The following is an 11,242-nucleotide window of genomic DNA, read 5'->3' on the forward strand; positions in this document are numbered from 1 at the left end:
ACACACACACACACACACACACACACACACACACACACACACACACAATGTTTAAGGTATGAATACACCCTCTGCGTATGTATAGGTAGATGATAGATTCCCTTTGTTAAAGGTAGAGGAATTAAAAAGATACAAATAACTTTCTAAAAACAATATTAGATAAACAGATTTTCTTACATTTGTTTGTCATACTTTAGGTTTATTTGTGCTAATCTACAATCTTCTCATGGTTTATAATAAAAGATGATTTATCATTTGATTAAATATAAATAAACTCTAAAATGCAACCTCAATTTTACTCTTTGGGCTAATATATTAAGCTCCTCTAAGATGATTTCTAAATTATACTATATATGACTGTATCCTATAATGGATTCTAGTAATTATTTGTTTCATTTTTATCTGGAATGCAATTTTACATTAAAAATGTGTTTAGCCTGCCTAAACTATTTCTTTAGTAATTTTCCTAAGTGTATTTGTAAAATTGGAGTATAATATATATGCATATGTTACACACAATACAAACATAGTATGCATACATATATATGTGCACACATATATGTATATATGTGTAACATCATGTATTTCTCTAGCCTACTAAATCGCATCAAAATATAGGTCAACAAATCCTTCAGGATCAAAAGCCACAGCTTAGCTTAGCCCTCACCCTAGACACATACATCATTCTCTTTCTAGAAAAGCAACCATGGCAACTCCATAATGGAGTTTTTTCATTCTTTCTCACTTATCTAATCTCCATAAATAACTGCTATGAACCAAGCTCCAGCCTCAACTTGTTGAAATGAGTGCTGTTTGATTATATATATATATATTTTTTTTTTTTTCTTAGTAAATATTTAGATCTTTGCTAGAGCTATTTAAGTTTGCTGACCTCACAAAAGCAAGTTCATCACTCACAATTACTTTACATTTACAAATGACCAAAGGCTAATGGCATACTGTGTACAAGAACACAAGGGGTAGAGGGGTTGGGGGCAGAATGGAGCAGTGGAGTGCTGCCATACACCAATATTTAAAAGAGAACTCATGTGTTTAGAGCTGTTGGATTTGGTCTGGGATCAGTTTAATTAATCTTTTACTCCAAATTCACCAGGACCCCTTATTATCTGTAATACCCAATCCTTTTCACAGTGGGGAAGAATGTTTAAAGCATCATTTTCTGCTCTTCAGTGCTCAATAAACATCCCTCTCACCTTCTTTCCTTTACATTAACATGGACCAGATGAGAGACAGCACGGCATCATTCATATGGTACATGTCAGGGGCCCTGACAAAAAAAAGCGTCCTGCTGGTTTGGTATGACACTTGGCATTCTGTGGCTTGCCTGTCTCTGCAGGCCCTAGGGTATATTCAGGCATTCAGCCAAGATTCAAGGAGTTGGAGTGCGGGGCTATTTGCCAGGGTCTAAAACAGGCAAGTAGTTCACTTTAACACATTTTGAGACTCCCTTGTTTATTAAAGCATTTGCTATATAAAAGCAGAGCATTGCTAGGAATCTAGAAACAGGAAAAGGACACTCCCAGTGGGATGTCCCAGAGTTAAACTTCATCCCTGAGCATAAAAATCATTGTGAGGGATATATATCCAGTTTCCATTCTGTCACCAGGAGAGGGATTTTCATGAAAGCAACCAAAGCATTTTGAAAAAAAAGGGAGGGGTGTACAAAGTCTAGAGGTCAGGGCTTTGCACCCAAAGAGAGAATGCTGAACTAGGTAACCAACTATACCACTAGTAGCTATGCATAAATCACTTGCCTTTCCTGCCTCAGGCTATATGCAAACAGAGAAAGGGAGCCAAAGCAATTCATTCGTTCATTCATTCATTCATCAAACTTGTGTTCAATGTGTATTTTGTTCAAAGAACTTTAATTTGGATTAGAAATTCACTTAAGGTTTTAAAATATCTAGAGAATGGAGGCAATGTTTCCTTTTCAGTTAGGCACTAGTGAAGGCTAGAGGGGAGAGAAGGCTAGAATTAGTTAAATAATTACTTTAGTTTTCCACATGTTGCCACAACAGAGCCTTGATTTCTTATCAGAAAGTTGAAAATGTTGTGCACATTAAATAGCTTCTTACTCATTAATTTTTTTATTTGGATGGAAACTTAGATAGAAATCATCTAATGCAACTCACTCTACTTGTCTGGAAAAGATAAATTATTTCACCATTTGCCATGAGGATAATGAGTTATTATAATCATCACATTTTCAAAATGATTTTCTAAGTAAATATGTAGTAAGGTACAATATGTATGAATAACCGCAAAATCATAAGGAATCAATAGTTGTCTTAAAATATAGAGTGTCAGGCCTTAAGTCAGGAAGACTCATCTTCCTGAGTTCAAATCTGACCTCAGGCACTTGCTAGCTGTGTTACTCTGGGCAAGTCACTTAACACTGTTTGCCTCAGTTTCCTCATATGTAAAATGAGTTGGACAAGGAAATGGCAAACATTCCCATATCTTTGCCAAGAAAACCCCAAATGGGTTCATGAAGAATCAGAAATAACTAAACAACAACAACAATGAAAATTCACCATGTATTGATATTTCCAGTGATGGATCCATCTTTGGTTGTTTTTCTGTCATTTTTAGTCATGTCCAACTCTTCATGGCCCATTTGGGGTTTTCTTGGCAAAGATACTGCTTTAGTTTACTATTTCTTTCTATAGTTCATTTTACAGATGGGGAAACAGAGGAAAACAGGGTTAAATGACTTGCCCAGGGCCACACAACTAGTGAGTATCTGAAGCCTGATTTGAACTAGAAGATGAGTCTTTCCGAATCCAAGCCCAGAACTCCATCCATTGTAACACCTAGCTGCTCTTTGGTATGTATAACTGGGCAGCTATTCTCCGTCTATACTTGGATTTTCCATATTAAAATATACTGATGTATGGGATGACTAGGTGGTACAGTGAATAGGGCACTGGCCCTGGCATCAGGAGGACCTGAGTCCAAATCCAGCCTCAGACATTTAACAGTTACTAGCAGTGTGACCTTGGACAAGTCACTTAACACCAATTGCCCTGCCTTCCCCTTTCCAAAAAGCAAAACGAAACAAAACAAAAAACATACACACAAACCCCAAAATATATTGATGTATAAAAAAAGCAAATTACACAAAAATCAATGGTAACTCTCTCTCTCCTCTCTCTGAAGGTTCAACATTCTGGTCAGTTATAGGAATTATTTGGAGAAGTCAGTGTGGTGCTGTGTGAAAAAAAATTAAGCAAAACACAACTTGGAATCACAGGAATTCAGGATTTCTGATCCCAGTTTTGTTACTATTACTTGTGAAACCTTGGGCAATTCATGTATCTTCTCTGAACCTCACTTAACTCATGTGTAAAATAAATGGGTTGGACTAAATGACTTCTCAGTTCCCTTCCAACTCTCAAGCTATGATCTTATGAATTCTAAGAACAACTTCAAAATGCCAACTGAAATCAAATCAGACAAAGAGTCCTCTAAAGTAAGTTTTATCTAGGTTCAAAGTGACATTATTACTAAGAATTTTTATTACTACTACTACTGGTAGTAAGTAATATTTATAGAGCAGCATTCTTCCAAAAGAGCATCACGTAGTGGATTGAGGACAGACCTTAGAATATTGAAGACCCAAGTACAAGCCTTGCCTCTGAAATATGTCTGTGTGCGTATGGGTGGATAGGTCATTTTATCTCCCAGTGCCTCAGACACTCTTGTAAATTATATATGTGTTCTTCATCTGTATTATGAAGAGAGTATTTACCCTGGGAGTTCTCCATACTGATGAATTGACAAACCTAGATTCATTTATCCAAAAAACTTAAAGTTCTTTCTATGCTATTGGAAAAAAAAAACCTTTTTCCCTTAAGGATGCAAACGTTGCAGAGAGCATGATCCAGGAAGTTTGAGAGAGATGTAGGGCAGGGTCATTTCTCCTAACCCCATTAATTGCTTTAGACACAGACGTGATCCAGGCTTTCTCTCCCACCCGTCCTCAGCTTTCTAGAAGACTTCCCTCTTCCAAAACCCTTCCCCATTTATTCATCCAAGGCCTTTCCCCTTGATATCCCCTTCTTTCATACCCTTCTCCGTATCCCCCCAGTGTCATCACCCCCAAACATTCATTCATCCCTTTCCCCTGCCTATTCCCTCTATCAGCTGTCAGTACAACTGGACACATGACCACATATAATGATTAAAAGTTTTCTTTGTTGTACCCCCAACGTAAGCCTAAGTATATCAGAGAATCCAGGAGTGAGATAAAAGCTTGAGCACCTAAGTCACTAAGAAGGCAGTGAATTCCTCATTTCTTCCTGAAGGGAAAGAAACCAATCAAAAGCATCATCTCACTTAGTCTCACTGCATCCTTCTGAGGTAGAATTAGGCAGGTATTAGTATCCCCATTTTATAAAGTAGACAATGGCACAGAGTTTAAGTGACATCCACAGTGTCACACACAGGAAGTTAGTAACTGAGCCAAGAGCTGAATCTGGTCCTGTTCCTATTCTAATACTCTATTTCTGCATTTGTCAATGAAAGTTATCACTTCCGGAAACAGAACCCAGTGTATTCAGTAACTGTAGGTAAAGAAAAAAGAATGGTACCTTGTGTAAACTGAGTGACGCTGTGATTGCCTCTCCCCAGGTTGAAGAGAAAGCCGTGGTGTGGGGCTCTTGTCACAATGAACTTGAGGGAAATGTGCAAGCTGTCCTTGTCCTCCACTTTCAGTATTTTGTTTGTAATCATGTAACCCAAGTGTCCAGTTGTCAAGATGCGAAGGGTGGGGGCACCTTTGTTCACCACAATTTGAGGTGAGCTGTTGTCCACAGCAATCACCCGGATTTTCATCACCTGGGGTCTCCTTGTTTCAAATACAGTATCAGGAAAAACATAGAAATCAGTATGTGTGCCATCAGTCACAGTGAATGAGAAACTATCTTCTGTTGATTCTGTCCCATCATGTTTGTAGCTGATCAAATTTTCATTCAGGTCCTGTTTGGTAAAGACCATCACAGGCCTGGAATTATTAAACAAGAGATGACCATGAACAGGTACTTGAGTGACAGTGAATTTCAAGAGATGGTCAGGAGTATCTCTATCTTCTACAGTGAGTTCAAAGGGAGTGATAAGCTTATTTTCACTTTCACTAACCACCAGGTTATGAATAGTGACCACTGGCTTCTTGTTGTCAACATCACTAATGGAAATCCGGAAAGTACGAAAGACAGAGTTACGTCCATCAGTAACTTCAAACTCAAAGCTATCCATTTTCACCTCATCATCAGATGTGTGAATGTAGTAAATTTTGTTCCCTGCAAGCTGAAGCTGAGTGAAAGAAGTGATAGGCACTCCTGACTGATCTGTGCACTCCAAGTGACCCCTCACAGGGGCCCTGGTGATGCTAAAAACTAAGTTTTCATCAGGACTGTTGAGGTCACTGGTGCTCAGTAAGTCTGTTGTGAGTGTTACCCTGCCACCTTCTTTCAAAGATACTCCCTTGCTTATAACATCTGGGAAAACCATATCAATGCTACCAATGGACACATAAAAATATCGGTCAATGAGAGGATTTATTCCATCAGTCACATCAAATTTGATCAGGTCCCGAATACCTTCCTGCCCCAAATGCACATACTGAATTGAATCTTTGTCCACTTCATCTTGGGTGAAATTCATGCCCAGGGTGATATTCTCAACTGCACCATCAGGCCTTCGTCTTTGTAACAGGCCATGCCCTGGTCCATAACGAATAATATAAACCAAACTTTTGTCTTCAGAGTCTAAATCAGTTGCCATCAATACCCTGTTGTTGATAATTTTGGTTTCCCCCATTTCAATTTCTAGTCCATTATTGATAGTCATTCTAGGGGTCTCATCATCAACGGGAATGACCAATATGATCACCCTCTTCTCCACTGAATACTTGCCATCAGTTAGTTTTATGGCAAAGCTGTCCTCCTGCGTCTCAGAGTCATCATGCTCATAAATAATGCTAGAACTTTCAATGATCTGATCCAGGGTGAAGCTTTCCACCAAAACTGTACCATTTATCAACTGGTTCATAATGTGACCATGGGAGGGAAAACGGGTGATAACAAAAGTCAGATCATCTGCAGGAACATCTCCATCAGCAGCATTGAGGATGGGAGTATCAATAACCAAACTCATACCTTCCATCACCATAAATTCTCGCATAAACATTTCTGGCTTCTCGTCATTGGTTGGAATGATCACAATGGGGAAAAAGTGTCTATGAGAAAAATTAATCCCGTCAGAACAACGGAATGCAAACCGATCTTCCACTGGTTCCACACCTTTGTGGATACTCTGTACATAATAAATATGTCTTTGTTTAAGGTCTTTCAGAGTGAAGGCACTGATGGCTATTCCTGCTCTTGATTTCTCTGAGCCTGGAGCTGGGGAAATATTTTCAACATATCCTGAAGTAGGCTGAGTAACTATTGTACATAAAATGTCATCATCAGGGGAATCAATATCCTCAGCACTTATATGGGAAGTGGTAATTACTCTTTTATCACCTTCCACTACCATAAATTGCTCACCCACAGTTACCTCTGGGGCCTGATTATCAATGGGGAGAATGGTCACCAACACAGTAACCCCCTGCACAATGTTGCCACCAATATGCCACTCCTGAGACATATCTGACAATGTCAGGTTGAAAGAATCCTCTTTGGGAAATGGGCCTATTTCACCACTGGTGTGGGCATAGACAACAGATCCCTCTAGGATATCCCTCTGTGAAAACTGCTTGGTTGGGACTCCTTTGACCAGGATTTCCCCATATAGTGGGGGGTTTTCCAAGAGAAAAGTTAGCATCAAATCATCAGTGTCCTCATCAGTACCCTTGATTACATGAGCTGTGATTTCAGCAGCTTCATTTTCTAACACATCTAGGTAGGAGCCCAGGGTGCCAGCAGGCAAGGACAGAATGGGCACCTCATCATCTACTGGGCGTACATTTGCTCTGAGGGTGATGGGTACCACATGAAGGCCATCACTCACTGATACAGAACAACTGTCACTTGGGGACTCATCCCCATTGTGGACATAAGTGACCCTCCCCTGAACAATGTCCTCCAAGTGAAAGAGTTCACCCACTACTAGTTTCCTTTTGCTTAACTGCAATTGACCATGCTTGGGAACCTGAGTGAGGGTGAAGGAGATATGGGCAGGATCAGTGTCCACATCAGTAGCATGTAGCTCATTTTCACTCAGGATGTGCTGGCCCCTTTCCTGGACAGTGAAGCCTGTATTGAGGATCTCAGGGGGTTGATTATCCACCGGCTGCAGATAAAAGGTGAAGGTCCCTGGAACTATATTCCCAGCCTGGTCCTCTACCCGATACTGGAACTGGGCCACCCGAGCAGCCACCCCCAGTTCCTGGTCTGGGGGTCTATAAGCAATTTTGTGGTGATTGATCTGGGCCTGCGTGAAATGGGTCACTGCAACGGAGGGGTTATCAGTCAAAACCAATGTGCCCAGTGGGACTGGAGAATGATTTTCATCTGTGTCTGTGGGGGGCTGAGTTACAATGTAGCGCAGTTCTCGGTCATCTGTGTCCAGGTCAGTATAGCGCAGCCACTTCTTTCTTAGTGGTGTGAGCTGGTACTCTTGTACCACCATCCTCAATGGGCAACCACTGCCCAGCTCTGGAGGCAGGCGATCCACAGGATGAATACGCAGCACAAATTTCTGTAGTCCTGATTGGTTGGGAGGGTCATGGTCGTCTTGGACTCTGAAGACAAACTGGTCCACGACAGGACCCACTCCAGGCCTGTGGGGACCAATGTGCTGGTAAAATAGTCTCCCCTCCACAATGTCCTGCTGTCGCCACTCTATCACTGACCTCTCATATAATGTACCCTTCTGGGAGTCCACCACTTGTCTCCAGGGGCCTCCAGTTAGCTCCTCCCCATCTCTGGGTGGATGGGTCTGGCGGAGTAGCAATTGTCCTGTTGCTGAGTAGGGGGGCTCCAACACAAAAAGTATCATAGAGTCATCAGAGTCAATGTCAGTGGCACTCAAAACCAGTGGTAGAATTGGAACAGTATCACCCTCAGCCAGCACCAGTCCAGTATTGGCATTGAGGACAGGCGGCTGGTCATCCACAGGCACCAGGGTAATGGGAAAGAGGAATTGTACCTGGTGCCGGCCTCCTCCATCTACCATTCGAAGCACCAGGTTATCGCTCAGAGAGCCATCACTATCATCATGCTGGTACACTACCTGCCCAGCCTCCAGCTCTGCTACTGTGAAGTGCTTTCGTGGTAGCCCAGAACCAGGATCTCCACTAGGGGAACCCAAGAGGGCCAGATGTCCATGCTTCAGGCCAGCCACCACTTCCAGTTGCACAGTATCAAGGTCATCCTCGTCACTGATGACAAGATTGGAGGGTCCACTGCCTGGAGGGCCAGTGAGGGGCCTGGATTGACCCTCATAAAGGATAAGGCCAGTATTTCTGGTGACTACGGGAGCCAGAGTATTCATGGGTTTCACAACTACCATGAAGGCAAAAGGATCTGAGGCTGCACCCTCTGGATCAACCACTTCCAGCTCTAGTTCAAAAAGGCGCTCCTGGTCAGAATCATCTGCTGGGGGCTGGTAAGCAATTTTGAGGAGTCTCAGGTCCCGCTGGGTGAAGGAAGACAGAGGTAAGCTGCGGTCATCGGTGCTCACCAAGTAGCCTTGACCCTGCTGGAACTGCGAAGTGAGATTGAAGACCAGCAAATCAGGGTCTGATTCGGAATCCTCAGCTGCCAACATGTCCGGTGTCAGGGCAGTCAACACAAATTGGTCCACCTCCATCATCATCATGGCAACAAAACTGGGCTTAGGTGGTGTGTTCTCTGTGCCTCCCCGGATCCTCACTAGAACCTGAAAGTGCTCGCGTTTCAAAGATGGGCTTCCTACTGGGGCACCCCTAGGATGCAGCTCTACAATCATAGGCACCCAGTCCCTATTTGGGGAGCGACCGGGTGCTGTGTGCAAGTATCGCACTCCGAGTTCCAGGAAATCATTGCAGTCCATCATCTGGGGCTTCTCCAATCCCTCTCCCCCTCCCCAGTCCCTCTCTACTCCTAGCGCCTGTGGATAGTGAAGCAGTTTCCCATAGCGAGGAAGAGCACCCAGCCCAGAGAGGATGCCTACCCTGCATTCCTCTGTCTCAGGTTGGTAAGTGAATTCCAGACTACGACGATCTAACGGGTTACTAGTACCCAGTAGCTCTTCTACGACCAGGGGCAAGTTTCTGGTCACTATCTCCAACTGAGTAAAGAGTACCTCCACCTCCAGCACCAGGGGCAGCACCACTGACCCGCTAGGAGTGTCATAGCGCAGCTGCAATCGGACTCGGTCCCGGGAAGGGCTGCGGGCGCCCAGGTGCGAGTAGCTCACCTCTCCAGGTCCAAAGTCGCAGGGAAACCGCTTGGGGCTGAGGTAACCAGGCAGCTGAGCCAGCGCATCATTGTCCAGCACCACCACCTGGCAATGATCCCCCGGCTGCACCTGCAGCACTAGGTCATGCAGAGGGTCCAGCCAGACTGCGCGCCCGAATGGTACCCGGAGTCCACGGTTGGCCAGCACTATGACCTCTTCTGCTGGGGCACCCGATGGCCCAGTGAAACCAGGAGACAGCAACGCTGAGCTGAGGCCATCAAGTTGAGAGGAGACCCACCTCGCTAGTGACAGAATTAGGAGTAAGAGCCAGGGCAGCGGATGCATGCGGAATGACCGCGAGGTGACAGAGCAAACAGTCCCAGGCTGCGGTGGAAAGATCCCGAGAGTTCCTGCAGCTCTGCTCACACCCTGGTACATGATGCCGGTCGTTCCTTAGCCTATGGAGGTGTGCCTGAGAGCCAGCAAAGTCTACTTCCCTGGCGGGGAGCTAGCAGCACCCCTGGGAAGCGTAGAGTGCTGAGCAAATTTGCCGCGTTCTCCAATGGTCCCAGAAAGTAATTGGACGGGGCGGAAAGCGCAATGCAAGTTGGCACTGTAGCTCAAAGGACGGCTCTGCCGGGCCGAGCCCGCCAGCTCCACGGTCTCCACGGCTTCTGATTCCTTTCCTAGGGTAGCGCTAGAAACGGAGTTTTCCCCTGTCCCCTCCTTTGCAGGTCCTGCAGGACCTGGGGCTGTGAGAAAAATCCCAGCCCTCGCCCCCCTTGCTCTTGTCTGTCAGAGTGACCAATGGATCCTCCGGAGAGGAGGGACCCTCATTGACGATTGGGTGCTAGCTACTGCCAATCAAGTCGAAGGCGGAGGCGGGGAAAGGGTGGGGTGAGTTGAGGAGAGAGAAACTGCAACAGGTTGTTCTTAGTGATCCGTAGGAGAAACACTGGCTGGGAGCTCCCAGCACTAGCAGGCAATGCCCGGGTTCTGGTTGCTGGTGGAGGACGGCGAACATGCCGTCAGTTCATAGAATCGTTTTCCTTTGGGCTTCGGGGATTCTTCTTTTTCCTGGACCACGAATTTGAAGTACAGCCCTTCCCTTTAGAAGAGAGGTGGGATGGAGGGGGCGGGAAACTGGATCTACAGCTTGAACTCAAATATCCCGGGCCAGTCCAGAAATCAAGGCAGTTCGGGATGGCCGCTTGCAGATTTTCAGGTGAATATAACTTGAGTTGATAAGAAAAGAGCTAAAACTTTGCTCAGTATTTCTTCTCCCCCTTAAGAATCACAATGGACCCACTACTGAGCGTTGGGAAGCTTTACAAGTCCCTCCTTCCCCACCCCCTTTGCTATCAAAGTTCACAAACTAAGAGAAAGGGGCACTTGGAATGCGTGAGAAATGCAGTCTGAGCAGACTCCTGAAAGAACCAAATTAAGGAAGGAGCTGGAGAAAAAGTAGCCCCAGGCGCTCAAAAAGCCAGAAGGGCTTGAAGAGCTGTCATTAGAGAAGTTGCTGTTCCCCTTGCAATAATTAGACTAAGTACAAACTAAATCTAGTTGTCAGCATCACATTTCTTTGCATGTAAAGAGAATTGATAAATATCCGGAGGGCAAGTTAAAATAAATTGGATCAAGTTTCACAGTAGTCAGAACTCAAAGTTTGGGCTCTTCCTGCCCTCTTGTGTTTATACCTTTTCATTGATACATATTTCTTTTTTTAAAAAAGTCATTAATAAAATTTCACATGTGTTTCTTCCAATAATTTGGCCTGTTTGCTTCTCATTAGAAAAATATTTTATGTAACTCACAAGAAAACAGAAAGTGA

General features: G+C 44.2%; 1 protein-coding gene across 1 annotated transcript in view; it reads right to left on the reverse strand.

Annotated features, from left to right (window-relative positions):
- FREM2 (FRAS1 related extracellular matrix 2) overlaps positions 1-10,183 on the reverse strand; it is a 221,278-nt gene extending 211,095 nt beyond the window's left edge. Inside the window, exon 1 of the mRNA XM_069064632.1 lies at positions 4,614-10,183. Coding sequence (XP_068920733.1) covers positions 4,614-9,846 — 5,233 coding nt within the window. The 5' untranslated portion in view covers positions 9,847-10,183. The remainder of the gene's footprint in view (positions 1-4,613) is intronic.
- Between the last annotated feature and the right edge of the window lie 1,059 nt (positions 10,184-11,242).

This window comes from Petaurus breviceps, unplaced genomic scaffold, assembly GCF_028583685.1.
Source record: "Petaurus breviceps papuanus isolate PSGF00001 unplaced genomic scaffold, PetGlider_PUasm1.0 90639, whole genome shotgun sequence".
Classification (NCBI taxonomy): Eukaryota; Metazoa; Chordata; class Mammalia; order Diprotodontia; family Petauridae; genus Petaurus; species Petaurus breviceps.